General features: G+C 34.3%; 1 protein-coding gene across 2 annotated transcripts in view; it reads right to left on the minus strand.

Moving 5' to 3' along the window:
* The window catches only part of SPOCK3 (SPARC (osteonectin), cwcv and kazal like domains proteoglycan 3), a 213,659-nt gene that overhangs the window by 132,217 nt on the left and 58,235 nt on the right, over positions 1-23,207 (minus strand). The window contains exons 3-4 of one of the 2 annotated variants that reach the window (XM_074905727.1): positions 6,281-6,289; positions 6,136-6,181 (exon numbers count right to left, since the gene is read on the minus strand). In XM_074905727.1, the coding sequence (XP_074761828.1) occupies positions 6,136-6,181; positions 6,281-6,289 (55 nt within the window). The remainder of the gene's footprint in view (positions 1-6,135; positions 6,182-6,280; positions 6,290-23,207) is intronic. The other variant, XM_074905726.1, reaches the window with a different exon arrangement.

Raw genomic sequence — 23,207 nt, forward strand, 5'->3', positions numbered from 1 at the left:
CACTAAAAATCCTTTATATAGCCTTTCTTAAAATAGCTGTAAGAATTTAGAATCCATTCAATGATTCTACAGAAAATAAATACTAAAACAAGCAGAGATCCACAACTAGAAAAGTAGATGTGTACTACCCCATGTACCTGAGTTAGGAGTCAAGACTCTGAACTTTCATGGTGTTACCATAGTAAAGAAATTTATGAAAGAGAAATAGTAAAAGAACCACTAAAGCACAGCATCAGGTAATGAAGAAAAAGCACCATTAAAGCATTCCTCAGACATCCACAAAGTATTTTTTGAGGAGAGCTGGCTGAAAATAATACAAAGCAGTTGAAATCAGTTTAACACAGGATTTGGCATATGTTCTTGGTGAACAGGAATCCTAAATGTACCTAAATACCTGAAGCTGGAAACTGCCAGATAAAAATGTTGGCCGAGATAAAGAAGTGGTGTCTTTGTAGGAGGACACTATGAATTTCAAAACAAACAGGATAAAAATATGTTAAAAGTGCTTCATGCTTTTTTACTATTAATATTTATATTTAAAGTGACATGTGATACATTTTAATTGCAAAGTACTACAATTTATCTTGAAAGAGATGGATATATGTTTCTAGTTTAACAACATCAATAGCTGTGATATAAAAACTAGATCATGAGTGCACATATCAAATGTAGCAAAGTTAAATCTACATAACTGTTTTCACAGTCTTCAACTAATGCATCTACATTAAACTCCCTTATGACTTCCCAGGGCTTGCAAATGACTGAATCAAATTATTTTACTGAATATGACTAAGTGGGTTTCAGTTCACAGTACAAACGTATAAACGTATTCACAAATTAGAGGTGTTTGCATGTATTTGCATATCCTTAGTTACCCAAATTATTGCAGAACTAGGTAGAAGAAACAGAGCTAAAAGGCAAAGACTGAACTAAAATATACGTGTTTTAAATTGTTTCAAAATTTATTTCTGCTGTAAAATGGTATCTACAACATTTCTGCTGTAAACAGACATCTAATATAACCTGATACTATAAAAGCCAAAAATAATTCAGTGGAATGGTCTACAAGAAATGTTATAAATATCTCTACAAACCAACGATTCCTTCAGGGTGTTCATCGTCCATGGAAATGTCATTTCATATTTTTTCCATTACATGAAAATACTTCACTGTTCCTCCAAGATATTTCTATTGAGCAAGGGAAAGCACTCCTTCCACTTTAAAAAAATTATGCCAGTATCTTTGTGTATGCAATTTTACTCAGTATCTTCAACCTCCATGCTCTGCTACCATCTGTAGTCTAAAAATAAAATGTACCAAAAGTACCCTGAATATTTTTATGTGATGTAAAAGTGGTATCAGGAAAATGTATTAACAAGTTCTGTGTTTTTTTTGTTGTTTGGTTTTTTTTTTTTTTAATTTGAGAAAACAATGATAAAACATACATTAAAGCTACTAAAATATTCAACTTGGAATATTCCAAAAAAACCAAACATCCTAACTGCTTGTTTCTAACACCATTTAAAGGACAAAACCTGCCTTTTGGCAGTAACTAATTACGATTAATAGAACATTAAGGTTTATTCCAACAATAACACCTGCCCCACATGACGGTTTATTAAGAATTTACATTGTGATATTTATAGAAATACATAAACACTAAGTTTGTGTGTATATATCTATCATATACATCTATTTAAATACATTTTTCTATCTTCTATGTATATAAGCAAATAAGACTTCAATGGGAACAAGTACTCTTTGGACAAATGTCAGATGTTGCTTTAAGGAATGGCACTGGTGGATTGCAATCAGTATTTTTCCATCTTTCAAAATAACTTAGATTTTGCAGCCCAGGAGTAAATATCACTATACATTTTCATAGTAAGGGCTAGTGTCCTGGAATATTTAGACATCTATTTCCATATCACCACTCTCTAACCATTATTACCAATGAAATTACACAGATCTGTCTACCTAAGCAATCTGGACATGCTTAATCATATTCACATAAGAATGCCTTTCAAAATACACCACGTATAGAAGAGCAAATTAAGACTCTGTTAGGCACTCATTTTACTATCATATGCACAACTATTGACTCCTTGAACCAGATTTTTCAAATATGACAACAAAATATTAGCATTAAGAAATATAAAATATATATAATATATATAAGAATATGTATTATTCATATATCCATATACAGTAAATCTATTAAAATATCGCAAAATGCTTTACTAGTCATATAAATCTTAGGAAAATAATAACTATGTGTAGACCTCAAAGATATGCCTATATTGCAAGCACTGGTTCCTTAAAAATACCACCTGCAAATTACTGTTTACTATGTTGGCTAAAAATAATTTTTAAAATTTCCCCATATATTGCTGATTTCAAGCAGAATACAGATATACAAAATAATAAATGTAAACAAAACACCATTTGTCTGACTACTAGTGGTATCGGTAAGGAGTTACATGTGTACCAGGTCCCTATGCCACAGCCTAAAAGACAAAGGGGTGTAACAGAGATTGAGTATTTTTTAAAATGATAACTAATAATTTAAAAACACAGACATACAGCTAAATATTCCAGCACCACCTCTATTAGTTAGCTGGGGTTCACACAGTTTAAAAGTCTTCATATTTTGTTTATATATAGATTTTGGAACTTCAAATATCTATTTGTAACTTCATCATGTAAAGCTGCTGTAATTTAAATCAGAAAAAAATTCCTATAGCAGCACTAGTAATTGCTATAATCCATTATTTTCATAATAAATAGACAAAAATATCTAGGCCGGTCCTGGACTTCAGATCTTTTAATGCAAAAAAGATTTCTTGCATACTTTCATAAATTTATAAGTAAGTTTCCATACTTTCACAAATTTATAAGTAAGTTTCTGAAAAGCCAAATATTGATAAAACAAATAAAATTAAAATAAATAAAACACTGATAGTGATAAATTAGGGATATTATTTATTTCTCTCCTCAAAGAACTTATCTGCCTGTATCTTCAGGAGTATTATTACAAACTTTAACACAACAGACTTGTTTAAACACCACCTTTAGTGAGCAATTTTAGTCTTTTACTGCAAGTTTATCTCTACAATTTAAAAATGTGTGCTTCACTTAGGAGTTTCATGTTTTCATTTGGGAGAACATATTTTATGAAATGCTCTCCCTTGCGAGAGAAGCTGCTGCACAAACCAGAATGGCATTAACAGAAGGTTGAAGGGGAAACCCTTGTAAAGATTCTCTAACACAGACTGCTTGGCTTGCAACAAGTCCTAACAGATCACAGGACTCCACAGTCAGTCATTCACGATGTCCCTGTTTATTGTTTTGAACAGTTCACTTTGGTGAAAGAAAAAAAAAAATGCAAACCCCATAATTCTACATGTATGGTTACTGAAGTGAAGAGCTAATTAACAGTTAAACCTTACCTCTTTTAAACTTAGTAGTGAAGTGGCACACAACAGGAGCGGAATCAGCACTGGTGCAGTGCTTATGGCACACCCCTGGAACAACACTTAGAGAGACTATCAGAATGTAAACCTAAACCTTAGTTTTTATAGTCTACCAACTCTCACTTTTTCCTACATCATTAAATAATAAGAGGGGAAAAACAAATGTGCTGTATGTCTTTTATTATATTTCCCCAAACACAGGGAATCATAAAAGATGTGATTTCTTCAGTAAATCATGAACATTACACTGACTCCTAAGCAATCGACATTTGCAAGGTTAGCACACTTTTAAAGTATGAATGGCTCTTCCCACAAAATATCACCCATGATCACGTTTCCCATCTGATGAAAGAGACCTGAATGTACGAACCAGTACATGATACTTCCACAGCTATATTTTATTCTCAGGAATATTTTGCTATGTTTCAAAAAATCATTTCACATTATACCCAGAAGTAAGAGGAAGACAGTTCTGCAAACATGGAAAGCAAGATTTTGACTAGGAAATCTTCTTCTATCTTTTAGTGTATCTCCCAGATCTAGTCATTAATGTTATTTACAGACTTTCAAAAAAATAACAACAGCATGCCAGCCTCTGATTAATAAAGAATATCTGTATGTCAGAGACCAGAAAACATTTAATTCTTGATAAATTAAATCCATTCACATACAGCTCATTTCAATATCATTGCTAAATTCAATACAAAGACTGTAGTAGTTATTGAAGGAAAACTGAAAAGCAGTGTTTGCAGGTAAAAATACCTGATAGTCTTTAAATGTTAGACCGACAAATTAAAGACACTAGGAACATTTTTAAATAATAAAACTTCAGTGTAGTTTTTATGTAAAAGCGTTCCCAAGTAGCATTTCTTGTTTTTCAGATATAAATTACACAGTAAAATGTAGATAAAACTACTCACCAAATGCATTTATATCTTTTAATGCTAATTTTCAGTTAACAAGGATATGAAAACTCGGTAGGCATGCTTTTCAAATATTCACTACCCAATACACAGTTCATTTTGCAAACAAGGTAGGACAGATAACCTTAATATTGTTTTCTTAGTTGGGTTGTTTTTAAATTCAGAAAAGTATTCTACAAAGTAGAATCAGGATCCCCAAAGAACTCAGAGTAATAGAACAAGCCAGAGTGTGTACAAGTGTAAATCTGTTGGGGAAAAAGTAGTATTTCAGTGTATTTTCTGAAAAAATACCAACCAATTAAAAACAAACAAAAAACCCCAAACCCAAAACAGACCAAGTATGCAATAACAAAAAACCATGAGCAGAACTAGAGTGTATTCAATTCAATGTCTTCTGATGAAAGATTTTGCACCAGAAAGTCCTTAATTAATGTATAACCTATTCCAGTTCTCATACTAAAAATGTATTTGCAGACTATGCCCCTCTATAAAAAAACAACAACAAAAAAAGAAGGAATAGAATAAAGGTACTTTGCAGTGAAGTGATAAGGCTGCTTGTTTGATGAAGTACTTCATCAAAAGAAAGGAATCTTTGAGAAGTCAGAAGAACTCAAGTCAAGTACTTTTTCCTAATGTATTAGTATATAATGAGGTGAAACGCATGGTCTGTGAAATTGTCAGGTTCTAAAATATTCAGGCTACCATGGATCTAAATTAATGTTTACAAATTTCCAACAAACCTGCAGAAAATCACCACAATTCAAAGAGTAGTGATAATATAAATGTGACTTTTTTCCTCTCCCTCTGCTTTCTCCCACAAACTGCTAAAACAAGCCAGGTGCATTCATTTAAGAAATTGAGGCATTTCCTTTCACAGGCTTACTACAGTAATCCTGAATTAAAGTGAGAAAGGCATAGAAGATGGTGGAAAGTCCATCTCTAAGAGATGTGGTTGTAAAACAGAATTCATTATAAATCGCCATTAAAAGTTAGTATCCATTATGGAGAAGGTTCTTTAAATTAATAAACATTATTTTTGCAACATGTTTTTATCTCAGTCTGTTGTGTACAAGCCCCTACACTGTTTCTTTATTGCATTTGTGCCACTGGTCTCTGAAGCTCTCCTTGTAGCAATTAAAAAAGAAGTACCAAAATTGTCAGTAGTTTCACAAGAGTAGTCATACACTTTGAAACAATATACATGAGGTGGATTATATTGACAGTAAGTATTAAGTTCCAATGCCTGGGGAGGGAATGTTTAATGTGAAAATTTGCTGCATTTGCTCAAACTTCTCTAAGGCTGAAATTGTTCTACTGTAGCATTCTCAAAGCTCCATCTGTGTTTTGCCTCAAGACAGATCACTTGAACATGACAGAGACTTCCAGAACTGTTTTTTCTAGATCTTCTTTTATCAGCCAGATATAAAAATACTTTCAACATCTTAATGAAATGTTTTTAACTGCAAAAGACAAATATCAGATCGCACACCTGTTTTTCTTCAAATGTCCTACTGAAAACACAACAGTGCTAAAGTTAAATATATAAATAAAATTAAACTAAACCTCCCAAACCCCATGAACTTGCTTACATGAGGGAAACTTTAAGCTACTCTGGAGGTTCCTAATGCTCCCATCTCTGTCTCTAATCAATACAAACTTGGCAAAAATCACAGATATAAAATGATGATCATAAATACTTAAATTTTATCCCATACAAATAACTAGTAGCAGAATCTTACCTTGATCAAATGGTTTACCCGGACTCCATGTACGAAAATAATCATCCTGGAGAGGGAGAAACAACCTACTTTTAGTAAAATGTAACAAATCAATGTATACACAAAAAATTCACAGAATCATTAAATACAGAAGATGTATACCAACCTCTACTTCCTAGAAAAGGCAAGCAGTAAAAAACAAATGAGAAAAATATTACAGACATCATAATGGGACAAATTACTCATATAGAATAAAACAGTGTCATTCAGAGGCCATTTGCACTCATTAAGTAAAAATGCTATTCAATCAATGTTACTCTACTAGCATATAAAATAGAAAAAAAGTATTTCTCACACTACTTACACACTTAACGTTTTTAACACTGCTTTTAAAATGTTACAGTAGTTGTCCAGTACTTTAAGGTACTGAAAAGCTTAATTACATTTTCCATTAATGATTTGTCTAAATCAAAGCTCCAAAGTAGTCATCAATAAAATATAACTACATTTTAAAAATGATACATGAATTTTAGAAAAATATTCTGCTATGTAGTTTTCAACTGCATCAGTGAGATCTGTCATTAAATAAGACTAATTAACTTGTTTTTCTAAAAATCATCTTCCTAAACATAAAATAACCTCCTAATTATGTCATCAGCTGTATTAGGCTACAATTTCAAGAAAGAAAAACTTAAGTAGCTTTCAAGATTTTAGTAAATTTGTTTGTAACTTATAAATTCATACCTGAAACATGTAAATAAATTGATTCCCCCATCTCAGATAATGGAGCAGAAAAATGACTAGAATTATTTAGTAGGTCTTAATTTATCTCACTATTCTCTAAAACAAAACATTAGAAAGACTGTACCTAACATTTTAATGTCTCCATAAATCCAGGTTCACAAACTACAGTGAGTGTATTGTCATATCCAACAGTTCCATCCCACTTGCTAAAAGATCACCAAGACCACCATAAAGAAACCTCAATTCACAAAAAATTGAACTACTAGGAAAATGCACGTCTCATACAGTTGTCAAAGACACATAATCTCAATTTAAAATGGTCAAGCACGAAGCTCATCTTTACAGAAATAAAACATTCTTTGGGTTTTAATAGTTCATCAGAAAAGAAAAAAAAAAAAAAAAGTGGTTGCAGCCTAAACTGTATTTCACTGATGAAGTTTTATTAGTAAAAATGTTATGGCAATGCATGCTTTGAAAGAGGAAGACAGAAATGAGCAGAATCTGGAAGTGCAAAATAGAACCATAGTTCACTACCAATACTTATGCATTCCTTTAGTCTGATGCTGCCCAGGTTAACAATCTATGAATCAGTATACGTTATTTGCCCTTTTAATTAATATTTTTTGAAAGTAAATACATACAGACAGGCATATCAAATGATTAAAAAAAAATCATGGAAGACATAAGCAGAAATTATAATTATGATTATATTTTCCATTTATATCCCTCCTTATAGTAACTATGGAGATGATAATCTTAGAGTGGTGTTCTGATCAGGTTTGAGCCATCTTTAATGCAATGACGTTCCATAAATCACGCTGCCAAAACTTTCAATTCTTGAAAAAACATAAAAATGATAGATTCTCTTTTCATTTCTACTAAATCAGTAATGTTTACCTACAATGAACCCATTCGGACAATATGTTTATTATTAAAATGGTGAAAAAAGTTAGAATAACTAGAACATAAGGCTGTTAGAACAGAAGAGCAGTCTTGAGTGAGACCAAAATCCCTAAGGCAAAGCATCCTGCATTAGGCTTAAGGAAGAATACAGAAGTGGAGCTTGTATAAATTACACGTTCTCAAGTTGGCCTCAAACCAACCAGACAATAAATCATTTCTTGTTCATCTCTATACTGCAGACAACTTCACAGATCCCAAATATAACATCCCTCAGGCATTTCTAGAAATAAGAGCCTTGGCTGACTTACTTCTGTCTATAAAGCCACTCCATACCCTTCTCCGAATCTTTTCCAAGTCTTTTTTTTTTTTTATATGGTATGACTAGAACTGTGCAGAGCATTCAAGATGAAGCAGCACTATGTATCTATATGCAACACAATAACTCTATTTTGTTCTGTATTCTTCTAATTATGTCTATCCCTCCATTTTCTTTTTAGATTGGTGGGGGGCTGGTTTTGTTTCTTTGAACTGTACTATGGTTTGGATGGTGTTGCATTTAAGGTAATGAATTAATTTGTTATGATTTGGATGGATTGAAGATAGAAAATTCCAAACTATACGTACATATATACCTTATATACCTATACTGATTTTCCTAAAGACTTTATTTTTCAAATCACCTGTTAAAGTCCATTATTGGATATGTTAAACAAAATCTTTATGTGTCTCTAAACCCAAAATAAAATAGTTAATTGATTCACAGAGTAAGTAAAGAAATTGCTTCAATACATTGCAGTTCCACAATTTTACAAATATTCCTAAAGCTATTTAACCTATCACTTGAAGAACCTGGCTTTCTGTTACATTCAGACCTTTCCTGATTATCAGTCAGTAAGTTTAATTATTATAATATTCAACATCCTCTTCAGAATATCAAAATACTATATAATTTACAAAGTCTCATTTTTCAGAATTTGAATATAAAATTAAAACCAGAATGAACAAATACACAGTTTAAAGTTAAGGTTGAGTAGCATCACAGCGTCTCTAGCCAAAGTATGCTTTAACAATCTATAAATGCAAAAGACAATGTCTCAGGACAGAGCCTATGGCTTCTGATTTTCCTTCAGAAGCTTCCTTGCCTTTGTCCTGAGCATGCTAAAGAGCAGGCTGTAAAAGTATACAGAATAAAGTCACAAATTTGACACAATAACCATACCAACTTTTCAACATTTTCTAGCTAAAGGTATCCACACATTTTAAATAAAAATTCACCCTTACTGCTCTAGTTGAAACTATGTGAAATGTCAGTTATTCTTTCAAGTCTCTCTCTGTGTGAAAGACACATAAATAACTTCTAATAGACACGTATAATGGATTTCAATGAGTTTAATATCCATACCTTAAAATTATGCATGTTTAAGCATTATGCTCAATAAGGGTCATAGTGATGAAGAGTTTCTAAGAACTGAACTTCATGCTACAATTACATATGCAGTTTGAGACTAGGAGGTATTTTTTATTTTTCCTGAAAACGGCTTACCTTTAAAAAATTTCATGTATGCAGACTGAAAATATGACAGCCTAAAAAAAAGTACTCAGAATTATCAAAACCAGCTTAATCAAAAAAACTTTTTTTTTTTTTTAAAAAAAAGGCATTTTGCCTCAAACACTTTTATTGCTTCTTTTTGGACTTCTATATTCTTCTGTATGAACTCTCCTCATTCTTAAAAAAGCAGTTACTACATGAGTTCTAATAAATATCCATTTAAGTACAGTAAAAGAAAGCTCACTAGAAAAAAAATCGTACCTGAAAACGTAGTCATACAACAGAAATTTTCCGTTTTCAATAGGGATACAAAAATATGATCCTATTAATTTTCTTTCTTGTGTAGGGCATTTGTTAAATCATTTTATTGATCTCTCCTCTGCAACATTTTCTGTAGATGCTGCAATATATTGCTGACATCACTTGAATTATTATCCCTCAGAAATCTGGATCTCTAAAGATACATGGTAGATATGATGAATCTAACTCAGGTAACAACAGGTGCCTTTGAGCAAGGAGGACAGCTTCCTCACAAATATTTTCAGACCAAGGTTGACCTGAAAAAACGGATAAAGCAAATCCAGCCCTTGTTTCATGTTCACATTTTATCTCTAGTATGGCCTATGCATTAAAAGCCTATATATTAAAATCAAAGCTGGTTTATGTCAGAGAATCCACTGAAATTGAAGCAGTTTTCTGAATTCATATTTTATATAACATCACTGCTACAGCACAGGTTGTACAGCAGAGGTATTATTGTGCGACTTACAAACTACCATTTTAGGGAAAAGTTTAATAGGCAACTGTTTACCGTGAGGTACTGTTTCACATATAATGCCTTTTCAAGAAACAATACTTCTAACAGTTACCAAAGCAGGAAAGATACAAGATTTTCTGAATTTCATTCAATGTCAAACAAAATTCTACCCATACAAAATTCCACTCAAATTTTACACAACTTATCATAATGCAAAAATTACACTTTACTGCTGGCCTCTCTATTCTTATATAGCGGTTTGTTTTTGTCAAAGAACAGCTACATACTCCAATCTGTAGATGGACATGAAATCATATTTTGTCAATTTTGAAACCAAAGTTTTCCAGGCTGTGTATGTTCCCTAAATATAACTTTAAAGCTACAGTATCAGATTCAGATTTTTTCCTTGCTGTCATTAGCTATGAGACTATTTTGCTGGTTTTCATTTCAAGGAGTTCTTAATGGTTTTTCTATTCCATTTCTTATATCTGCATCTCAAGTACATACATCTGCTTCTCATCTAATCTGAAAGCTCTTTATGTCTTTTAGGCTAGGTCCTTGCTATTTGGTAGCTATGCTATTTTCAGACTCCATTTCAATGAGCCAACAGTCCCACATAGCAGCCCTCCACTTGCCTCAAGCTCAGTTCTGCAGCAGACTTGAGCTCACCAAATATCTCCCTTTCACATCTCCGCACCTCTCCAATAGCACAGGGTTTGACTCATTTGCACCAACCTTCCCAGTGACTACGTAACACATATTTATATTCTAAGACTCACTGAAAGAGCTGTGGTAGCGTTGTCACCTGATACCTCTGTCCCAATCTCTTTCCAGTGCTGGAAAAAATAAGTTAGCACCAACAGTGTGCAGATTTTTTTTTTTTCCACTTATGTCTTGCTCCAGGACCTTCAGTCTAATGTCAGTAAGACTGCCGTTACAATGTAAAGTCTTAAATTGCTGTTCATATGAGAAGTGTTACAGCAATAAAAAGATGAGACATGATCAAAGCTTCCATCATATGGAAAATCTACCACTCCTAAACACTGCAGTTTCCCCAAATAGATGAAGGCCACAGGCAGCATACACAGAGTAACTAAGATACTCCAACCTCATCTAAGGAGAGTACTACCCTAAAACATAAGCCATAACTGGGGAAGTATAAGTTGCACCATAAAAAATGTATGATGCTTCTGTACTGGGAAATTCTTCAACCTGAAATCTAAGCCAGCCTGGGATCCTCATCCAGGATACGGACATGCTCTTCAGCAGCATGTGAATACCTGCCTGCCTATCAGATGCTGCTTTTCCTCTCTGCTGACCTGCATAGACATCTCATAAGCCATGTGAGCACTGTTACATAAATGTGGAGCATTAGTTTAGCCAGTTAACTGCAGGCTAGTGCACTCAAGGGAATAAGGTAACTACCACACTCCCCTATTGCAGCATCTTATGTGTCCCAGAAAATCTGTGAGGGCAGGAAGTCTGGATGGACCACGTGCTCTTGAACACATTTTTACTAATTGTCCCAGATGTATTCAATAGGTTGCTTAATCTGTAGGACAATATGCACGTATCTTATGGATGCCACACTGCTAAGGACGTGCAGTATAACTAGGAACAGAACTAGTTCTAGGAGGGCAAGGACTGTTTGCCTACCTAATTTTTTGGCTCTATACTTTATTTTCAACTGGATCCACTGCTCACCTGCTGAGATACCTCTTATGCTTCCCCTGAGGCCACCTTTGAGGACTCCTTTCCAACACTCCAAAGAAGCACAGAGCACGAACCCTTCTTTAGTAAATCAAGGTTTAAAGAAAAACCAATTGGATGCATTACTTACTTGAAAAATAAGAAAAAAACAAAGTCTAGAAGATTTTTATAGCCTAGATGAGAGAAAGGTGACTACTGTCAGATTTGACTCCTGTCCTAGTTCAGCTAGGATAGGGTTAAGTTTCCCCAGCAGGGCAAAGGGATCTCCAGCCGGGTTACTTTCCTTTGTGGCTTTTGTTGTGGGAAGCACGCGTGGTGGGCTGGCTGTGTTCATTGTGGTATTTCTCTGTATATTTTTTGTCTTGTTTACTGTTATTACTGTTTATTGTTGTTATTATTGCTATTGTTGTTGTTCAGATTGTTTATTACACCGCCGTATTAAACTTCCCCTTATTTCAACCCTGGGGTTTGTGCATCATTTCCAGCCTGTCCAGCCTGAGGGTGAGGGAGGGACAACGGCAAGGTGGTCTCCGGTCCCGGCTGGGCTCAAACCACCACAACTCCTTTACCCCATATTAAGTCTTCCATTAGAAATACAGTTAGTTTAGCCAAAACCAGCAGAAGTAGTTCAGTGCTTCAAAGCACCTCAGACACAGATAAAGGCACTTCACATCCAGTACCTCTGGGAAACAGATAATCTTTTCAAGATCAGCTTAGTAAGTCAAAGAACTATATATGAAAAAATAAACTTCAACATAACGAACCACCACAGAGGTAATACCTGCTCCTCTAGTAGTGAAGGACCTAACATCTATAGACAAGATTGAGCCCTGCTGTAAAACTCCCTTCTTAGTTGTGCAGCACCCAGCCTCCTTGAGCAGGGTGCTGGAGCGAAATGATGCCAGTTTGTTGTTCAGTGCCAGCCTCCAGAGAGGCTCATGTCAGCTTCCTCTGCTGCTTGAGACTCCTGGGCCACACCGCTCCACAGAGGCCTGAACTCACTGGGGCTGGCAAAGCACAATTGAAAGCAATAGCTGCCTCCAGCAACTCTGGCACTCAGCTCCCCACACTCCATGTTTATCCCGCTCCCTTTCTTTGCCTAACGCTTCTAGTACCATTCATGAGGCTGGGCTAAGAGCCACTACTTTTCAGCTCTCTCTGTTTCACAGATCTCATTCAGTAAGATTTCTGTGGAGGCTGTCTATTTGGTACTAGCAGCATTACTGACAGCAGGTTTGATAGCACAGTGTTGAAATCATTTGCCAATAAATACCAAATGCTTGCTAAAGCTTATATTCAGAAATGCTGAGAAAATACTGAAAAAACTTTTTTTTAAAATGAAGGAATTAATATCAAAGCACAAACATTATAAGCTTCTAAAACCCAGTAAAATATAAAACATTTCTGTAAAAGTGAATCTCTTATTTCTCATCATGAATTAAAAAAAAAACAACCATCTTTTCACTACAAACACATACAAAAAGTTTTGGCCACGCACCTCCTTTTACGCTGTCAAGATTTAACTTGCAAGGAGAGCCTTAAAACAGGTTTGTTAGACTACAGGAGCTGTAACAGAGCTGAGAGGAGAGCTGAAACATATTGACACATGAAGTAGAAGGCCATCTGTGGGACTTCCACATGCCTGTTCAAAAGGGTCTCTCTGTTCCACAAATGACAGGAGCTCATGTAACTTGTCTGCCTTTTTTTACCCTCCTCTTGCCCCCTCACCCTCATCCTTTTTTTTTTTTTTTTGTAGAATGCAGCTAATAAAATTGTTGTATTGTGTTCAGGATGCAAAGGACACAGAGAGCACAAAGACGAACAGTGTAGCTTTTAAGGGTCTAGTGACTAAGAAAAGTATTTGCAAAGGCCTTGGCCCTTACTCAATTTCTAGAAAACTTTTTTTCAACTAGATCTGCAGACAGCAAGATTAAAGAAAAGTGCTACTCATCAGCTTTGTTTCAGGAAGCTCAAAGTTTTTGTATTTTTAGCATGTCAAGATGAAAAATCTGAAATAAGTTACAAAATAGATACTATACTTTTGCTGCTGATGCTTTTTTGTTTTTCAGTCTAGAGAAAATTTATTACAAAGATAATCATGAGGTCTGCCATATCATGCCAGTCACATGGACAGGATTTTGGTATATTTCTCCCAACAAATACTCTCTTATGCCAAGGCTCAGAACAATGTTCTGGTCTACCTCTCATTGCCATGGAGACAGAGAACACCATAGTGTGAAAATAGTACAAAATGGAAGAAATTAAGGAATACAAAAAATTATGAGAGACATTACAACATAATTATCATTACAAAGCAAATAAGACCAGATGCGGCAACAGAAAATGGGATGTAAGGAAAACCACAGGTCTACTAAGGACAATATATTTGCAACACAATAGAAGGAAGAAGTTAAAATTACTGGTCTCAGTTTAAGAAGAGTGCTGAACAGATTTCAAGAAGAAAGCTATGCTGAAAGAAATATTAACTATTTTTATATGATCTGTATGATTATTTTTGTTGAGAAAAATACCTCTTTTAAACAAGCTGAGGACTTCCGAAAATCAACAAATACCTGAACTTAGAATCTGTGAAGACGTAAGCTACTTTTCAAAATCTGTAATTAAACCAGTGATATTCAGTCAATGTTCTTTGTGAATATTAACACTGGATGATTATTTTTATATGTATTTATTATAGTCAAGCCTATGTGGCTTGTACCAGATTGGGGGGGGAACAGAAGACTGGAAATTGGGTAGATCCACAGACAGTGAAGACAGTAAAATTACAAAAATACCTATTGTTAAAATAATATGAAACAAATCTATATGCATATATATTAATTTTTTCTGAAATTCTATCATTATACAAGTACACCCTGGTAGACGTTATTTTTGTTAAAGCTACTCATAATGTAAGCAAACTATTATTCGATTCAAGATTTCTCAAGAGTTATGTTCTCAATGTGTTGATAAAAGACATCAAGTTCAATGCATTTTTATGCCCTCTTGCTCATAGTGGCCATATAGCAATTATGGAACTTACAGATATGGTGAGTAATATAGAAACTTAAAAACATCATATGAATCAGCAAACATCATGAATGCTGAGTTAAACAAAAATAAGAAACTGTAGAAAAAGGAGTCACTACAATTGCCTATGAAAAACAGTATGGACATTTTTAACATACACTGTCTTTTTATTGCCACAGTATATAATCATTTTTATACAAACAATAATACACAAAGAAATGCTGTAACTTCTGACACATACCACTAAAATGTTTTACTGATGCTGTTAGGCAAGGATAAGTTTGTAAATGTATAAGGGAACATAATTAAATGCTCATGGAAGTTCCTAGATAAAAGCTTAAGAAGGTACTTTAATTAACTGGAGAGATAGAGAAAAAAACAGTATGTGCAAGGGTACTTTGAATTTTAGCGAGATAACCAAATTCATATCAACAAGATCAAATACCTGACAATAAATTTTGGTCACTGATGTACCATAGCTGGATTTTAGTAGTTAACATACCTTTATAATCCTTAAATTATCTCATTCTCGTTATTGAGAAATACTTCCTTAGGTATCCTACAGGCCCATACTCTGATATATCTTGTTTAAATGTCAAATACCTTCTTCAAGTTTTTAGAGAAAAAACATTTTGTCTTCTAGCAAATAATGTGTAAGAAATTACCTAATCACTATAGCAGATAATGAGATAACTGATACATCTCATGATAATTTTTAACTTTTGCCACTACACTTGCTCAGGTCCCAGTGCTTCCATTATGGCTAATAAATTAAAAACAACTAAACATTGTTTGAAAATTTCTTATTCGCAATGTTTTACACCTTTTCACAGAACTTAGAAAGCAAAGGCTAGTGTTTCCCCCACAGTTTGGTATCTGTTTTATCTGAGGTGAAACTGTGCAGCCCTGTCTGCAGACCACTGCACATCCTTAAATGCTAGGGCAGAGGTCACATCCTTACTCAAGTGCCAAAATGAGTGAATTCCATTTCAATATCCCAGAAGTTGATATATGCATGCAAAAGGTAACTGAATACTATTAGGTTGTCTAGACAAGTACATACTTAAAGCAATTGGTAAACTGTGTCCAAGTCCTACATGAAATAAGTTCCCATACTGAAGGACAAACTAAGTTAGATTGTCTTCTATATTGTTTCTTCTCCCTTTAACAGAGCTTAGAAATCACAAATCTGACTACATAACATGAAACCAATGCGGAGTCATGTATGTGCTGCTTTATGCAGAGCATAAACATTTTTCATTGTCTGAAAATGTTTCTTTTTCTTAAAGAGAGAAAGGTATGAACACTGAGAGAACCAATTAAATACTTGTGATTCAAAATGCAGAAGGAAACCTATTTTGATTACTTTCTCTTGGGATATTATTGCTATCTTTGTCCTCTAAGGGAAAGCTCATATACTTGTAATGCAGCAGTTGGTAGCTCATAAATTTACGTAGCCTGCCACTAAGTTGTGAGGAATTTACAAATCTAGTAGTAAAGCATACAAAATACGTTATATGTCTGGATGAATGACTTGAATCAGTTACCACATATGGCTTTGGTCAGTCTTTCATAATAATAGGGGTAGACACACAAATTTTCCTAAGCACTTGCAACAGACAATATAACAAAGCATTAGACTGAAAATATTACTGGTTCACATAAAACCATTACATACTTTAAATGAGAAATAGAGCTAGTATATGGAAGTGTTCAAAACTTCACCACAAGACTGAGGAAAGATGTTAGGAATTACCTTTTATGCTGATGGCATGAAAAGCATTTTTCAACATAAGCAGTTATTTAGCTACAAAATCTGTAACTGGAAAATGATCCCGCAGGCTTCCTTGGGATATGCTCAGAAAGTCTTAAACCAATTTCCTGTATCTTCTATAACTCCCTCTGTGTGTCAGAGTACTGCATTGAAGACTGTTGTTTGGGGTGGTCTGCCTTAGCTTGACTGAGGAAAGTTGACAGATAAAAGATAATATGCAGCAGCTGAACAAAAAAAATTACAAAAAAAAAAAATACTTAGCAGTAATTGAACTCTTCTTTAAAAAAATAAAAGAGCTTTGCAGGCAATAAAGTCTCACCTTTACTGCTTTAACTCTCAAACATGTCTTGTGTGTTTGTGCTTATAGGGAAAAACTAGTCTTTCCTTCTACGGTCCCTCCCTCACTGAGTGGGACAAAAATCACTAGAAATGAGTCAGACTTATCTTGGGCTATAAGCCTCAAGTAAGCCAGCAGATCTTGTACTCTGAGCATGAAGTAGAAAAACTGACATACACACATTTATTCTTCCAAATCTTACTCACTCATATAGAGTCATATATATTTCATTAGCATAGGACTAAATTCTGAGTGGTTTTCTTCAGGGCTGAAAAGTAATTTTTCTCTGAGAAGCAGAATGGTGTTACCAAAATTAAGGCCAGAACAGGGAGGAGTAGATCCCATGTAATGAGCCATGAAACAAGGTTTAACATGATGAGCAACAACTGTATTCCAATAAGTAACAGCTATGATTCCCAGATGACCCAGAAGATTAAATGCATCAAGGAGAAAAGGGATGCCCTAAACAGTCTGAAAAACGGGTTAACACCTATAGCTATATCAATAATCAGTGTCAGCATTAAGATCTCCCCAAAGCCTATTCCCTCCAATCATTTATATAAGTCCACCAGCTCAAATCCCGAGTTCTTTTGAATTCTAAGAAGAGGAGCAAGGCTGCCTCCAAGGCATGCAACTCTGTGCTATATTGAAGAACTGACCTTGACACCTAGATCTCAAGCATAAAGCTCCTGGTTACTATTTGTTTTTACTGCAAAACAGTAAACACAAGCAGGCAGAAAAAAACAAAAACAAAAACAAACAAACAAAAAAAAAACCTTTTGCTTCCTTCCCTCTGCAAATATTTTCTTATGCTCATCTGAAAATCAACTCAATAGACTCACAGGAGTCACTTCTGGAACAGAAGTAGTAGAAGTTTGATCCAACTTTACATCTTCAACATTCTGGTTTAGACGTATCACGGTGAACTGTAAGACTATCATAGGACAATATTTCACACTCAAGAAAATTGATTGGCACTGGTTAGATAAATCTGAAAAACTAAGGACGTTTATATGCTTATGACAGAGTGAAAAAGCAACACACAACCAATTTAATACTGAGACTGAAATTATTTTAGAAACAAAAGTCCATAAAAGCTAAATAAAATTTAACAATTCCCATCTGTTAAGCAATTCTAATAACGTTATCAGTGATATCACCATAATTAAAAAGTTGTTACTAAAGCATTACACCTGTTACACCTCTAAGTATCTATAAATCTACGTATAGATGCATCTTCTAATAGAGCATTACTTTTGTAGAGTGAAATAATTACAGATACTAGAACAAGGCTACACACATGACTAAGCTGTGTCAATAAACATTAGTTCTGTTATCAAAAACACCCAACTTGACAGCTGTTGAAGAAAAACAGGAGACTGCAACAGGACCCCCAAAAGAACAAGACAACAATAATACAAGATGCCTTCAAAATACACGCACAGAATGATATCGAAGACTATAAAATCAAATAAAAATGACCAGTTAGTGATCACTAAAGAAATTCAATGCAAGAGTCAGGTAAAACTGGTTTTAGAAGACAAGCTGAACACGTATAGAATTACCCATAATTGACACAGGCTAAGATGTCTTTCGATAGCAAGTAATAATTAATTGCACTGGCACCAGACTTCAGAACTGAGAATACAAAACTGCTCACTGGATGTGTGGCAGTACATTGTAGAATATGATCATTAAAGTGAAGTATATATCCCAACTGCTTATAACAGTATCCCATCCTTGAGGCTTGGTTGCAATTCAGATGTAACACATTAAAATGTTATCCAATTTCTCTTACATTTTGAATTATAGCTTTTACATTACCTCAGCATTGTGAACTATTCAGGCAGTTATATGTTCTTATCATCTTTTCTAAATTGTGCATAGCAAGCTAAGAACTTGCACCATGAAGTATTTAAAATAATGCACACCCGTGACACACAAAACCGTAACACTTTTTCAAGAACAATAAGTCATTCAAATCTCTGATATGTTTTCATTGAATCCTTTTATAGATATGTCATTAACCTGCAGAAAAGAGATGCTATCTTGATTTAAATCCCTATTTAACTGTACCAATGAAACAACAGCAGTTACAGCCGTATCAAAAGAAGAAAAAATAAATTCAACTCCTAACCAGTAAAGATACTGTGATACAAAACTGTGCAAGAACTAAATAACAGTATTTGATGTTGATTACTCTTTTGCATATACTGGTAACTTAAATAAAATCCAAGAGAAGTCTTATCAAGCTTATATAAAGTAAGAGTCAAATATCCCCAAGAACAAATACAGAAGGAAAAAAATCAAAATGGTAATTAAGGGTTTGAGATAGTACATATGTGATCCAAAAACCCTACGCTAAATGTGTGAGTGTGTGTGTATATTCCTGAACTATTATAAACTCTTTTTTTTTTATAAAAGATCTCCTGTGAGGGTGCAGGTTACTGTCATAGTTCACTTAATCTGGAAGCATGGGAAAACATTGAATCTGGATGACTGGAGAGCCCTCTCTGCACCTCAGGCTTGCTAAAATTATATAGAACTACTGTGCAGGGGGGAAAAAAACAGTATCATTTTTTACTATAAACAACAGTCTCCAACACTAAAAAGTCACATGCTTTCTCTGTCCAATAGCAGTAAGTTTTCAGGCTGGCACCTTCTTGAAGATTTTACTCCTAAAATGGTGCTCAGGAAAGTGTTGTTTGGGCACAAGTGAGGGGTGGAGAGAGAGACTTCAGAGTTTTCTTCAGTCTTTGCCACTTCTAACATCAGGTTAGTAAATAGCACATGATTTGCTTATTGGAGCCAGGAAGAGGCTGATTAGCTTCTAGAAGTCTGCAGCTTAGATGCTTTTATGTATCTGAACTATATAAAGTAATTTTATTTCTACTTCAGGGTAATTGTTAAGAGGCATGAAACACGTTATGGGCTATCCAACTGCCAGAGTCAAAGGAAGTATTTTGATAAGGTGGGATACCTTGAGACCAAACAGATTTTCAGCCACCTTTTTAGCAGCGTTAACAACGTATTTCAAGACTGTGTTTGCTAGCTTCTGTTACTTGGGAATTCCTGAGCCATTTGTAGTGGTGGGTGAGACAGAGAAACTGTACTGAGGGTCTTCAAATGAAAACCATACGGGAGCAAATTGGCAAATATGGAATTGCGGCAAAGGACTACTTTTGCAGCACAGAATGATGAGTGGCAGATTAGTAGACTGAAATTTGAATAGAATGGGGGAACTCCTCAGACCTGTGTAAGCTTAGTGGTGTTCCTCATAAACCCCAGACTGAATTACCCTCATTGAAATCTAGGGTAACTTGTATTCACACATACATATGTATATGTGTGTTTATACACACATATAGTTATGAAGTTAGGTGTCATTCAGTCCCACCTCAATTATGATGTTATTACTTAGTGGATACAGTTAACATCCTTTCCTTGAGAGTGTGTTCATCACCTAGGTGACTTTTTTTTCCCCTTACTTTCCAAAGCTGCACTTTGCTCCCCTTCCCAGTATTTCCTGCTGCTGCAAGAAGCTAAACTTTATCCAAATGAGAACATACACACTGTGAAGTTTAAAAGAAATAATAAAAAAAAAAATCACCGTTTATTTTAGTACCTTCTATGCAGGATCCTAACCTAATCGAAGGTATTTGCAAGGATGATATAACTTGTCTCAAGTATTACATCACTTTTAATTTTTAATGAATACTTATCTTTATATTAATTACTTGTAAAATTTTATCTGTACACATACTATAGATATTATGCTGGTATTACAATAGCATAGTTTTAATTTTTAAAACAGCAGCAGTTTCATTAATAGATTTCAGAGTACTCTGAAAATACAATCATCATTCTGCATCTTCAGTTAAGAAAAGTAAATAAGGTGTCATATAGTTTAAGCCTGATTACAGGACAAGTATACAGACAGGAGAAAATAATGTTGATAAGAAAAAAATAACTATGTTCTAAATAAGTCAGTCATCCCTTTTGATTTGTGGGATTCAGAATAAAATCCCACACTTCTTGCCAACATTACAGAACCACAAATCTAGCAACTTGCAGAACACAATAGATAAAGTACACATAGATTTCATACGTTATTTAGTAGAGTAATAGTAACGTATCATGTGGCTTGAGAAAATAAAAATATTTCAGCGAGTAATACATATTTGAATTGGGTACCTTAATCAGATACATTTGGAGATCAGTTGCCTCACAGAAAAGAAACAGTTACTCTACAGATGAAAAGAATTTCACAGGTATGTCTTAGTCTGTTTAAAGAAAACCAAGTCAGCATTTATTTATTAGAAAAATATTTCCAAGCCCAATGTCCCTTGTGCTTAATAAGAAATACGGGCTTTAGCTAATCTCCTTAGGATATGTACCTCACTACAAACTTCTTTTCAAGAATGTGCCAGTCTGTAACAAGAACCAGAAAGGTTTGGGATCATTCAACCTATATTTAAAGTGAAAATTAGGTCTAAAATACAAAATACCACTAATTATTTCACCTACTCTAAACCTTGCCTAATCAAAACTAATGTTTTCTTTCCAAGAAAAATTCTGTGTTCCTTAACAGAGTTTAATATAGTACTATGATATTTTTGAGATAAATCAGCAGAGGTTTCCATCTCAAAAAGCTTTCTGATGTTCCAATTTCTCAAACATTAGTTCTAGCATGACCTTAATTTAAGTGTTTTTTACTCATCCCTTAAGAAACACTTGTCTTGTGACATTTTTCTTCATTCTACTTGTAAATATCAAATAAAAAAATGTTGACAACACTGTACATTCTAATTACTTTTTCCCTAGACAAAAGCTATGCTAAAATGGAGATAACACAAAAGAGTTTCCATAATTTCAAATAAAATACATTATGGTGATACCAAGTCTATAAACATGACAAGTTTAGGCTGAATACTACTGACATGGAAGTGAGAAAGAGTTTATGAAATCTTGATATCCAAAGAAAGGTCAATTAATTTTAAAAAGTTGCTGACATTCTCTTCCCTAACTCCACCCACCATGCAAGTGTTGAGAGTTAAGGTTGTTTGGATATCCTAAACATAGGTACAAAATCCCTATTCATATATGACAAATGTCACTAAAAAGAAAATAAGATATTCTCACATGAAGTAATATTGCCTATGACACTTTGTATCCTAAAACTACAAAAATGTATTAAAACTATTTTAATAAATATTTTCATAAAATACCAAGAAAATCCGTGTATGTTCCACTGAAACACAGAGTCAACAAAACACCCTACCCACTGTGCATCAGTAGAACCCACATCAGCTGAGACACAATGGCCTTCCTCTGTCTTTGGAATGGCAGGTGTAGGTTTCCTAACAGCAGAGGTGGTGGCAGAAAAGGGGTCTCAGAGAGGTTCAGCGTCCTCTATTAATATTTCTAGGTATAACATGCAATCTTTGTTGTATGGCACGCTTGCCTTCCCCTCCTTCCCATTCATTTTCAGAGTAGCTGATCTAGCCCCATTTCCAGTCCAAATGCTCGTGAGTTTCTCTAAGTCAGCTCCTACAGTCCTATTCTCTTAGGCATGCACATGCGCTAGACAGATATCCTTTCTGCACTTCCATTTTTCTGCTTATTTATATACCTTTTACCTTCATTTTCTTTTCCTCACTTGCTCAGCTGTCTCTTTCTCCTATATGCATATAAAGATCCTACCCTTAACTTCATCCTTAACTTCTCTATTAAGCAGAGGTGATAATATGTACAAAACCAAACTTTGGTACCATATAGTTTTTACAACTGTTTTTAATCACTAAATGTTATCTGGCAATTCTGCTGCTTAAGAACAGTCTTCTTCAGGGAAATTAATGAAGAATTGTTCTCCTCCAAAATGGCTATCTTTCATTGTTTCTAAAGAAAATAGAGCCATTAGTCATTTTTGTTAAGAGCAAAGACTGGCTTCACTCTTATTGCGAGTAACAGCAGCTATTCAGAAAAAAGAGTAATTCAACACGCAGGTCTTTGTAAGAGAACACTATTTGTCAGCCCCCACAGAAGTAACTTGAATTGATAAAGCTTAAAGAAAAAAAAGAAATAAAAGTGTTCAAAGACAACTCAGTGAAGGAATCTAGTGATTTTTAAGCACAAAAGAAAGTTTCAAATACCTGCATTATACTTTTATTAGACTCATCTAGGATAATGTACCAGTATGTCATCAAGTGCTGAATTTCCTAAAGAAATTATTCTTGCATGCAATTTAACTTTAACTCAAACTAATTGACCCATTCCTTGTAGATCATTA

This window comes from Athene noctua, chromosome 4 (genome assembly GCF_965140245.1).
Source record: "Athene noctua chromosome 4, bAthNoc1.hap1.1, whole genome shotgun sequence".
NCBI classification, from domain to species: Eukaryota; Metazoa; Chordata; class Aves; order Strigiformes; family Strigidae; genus Athene; species Athene noctua.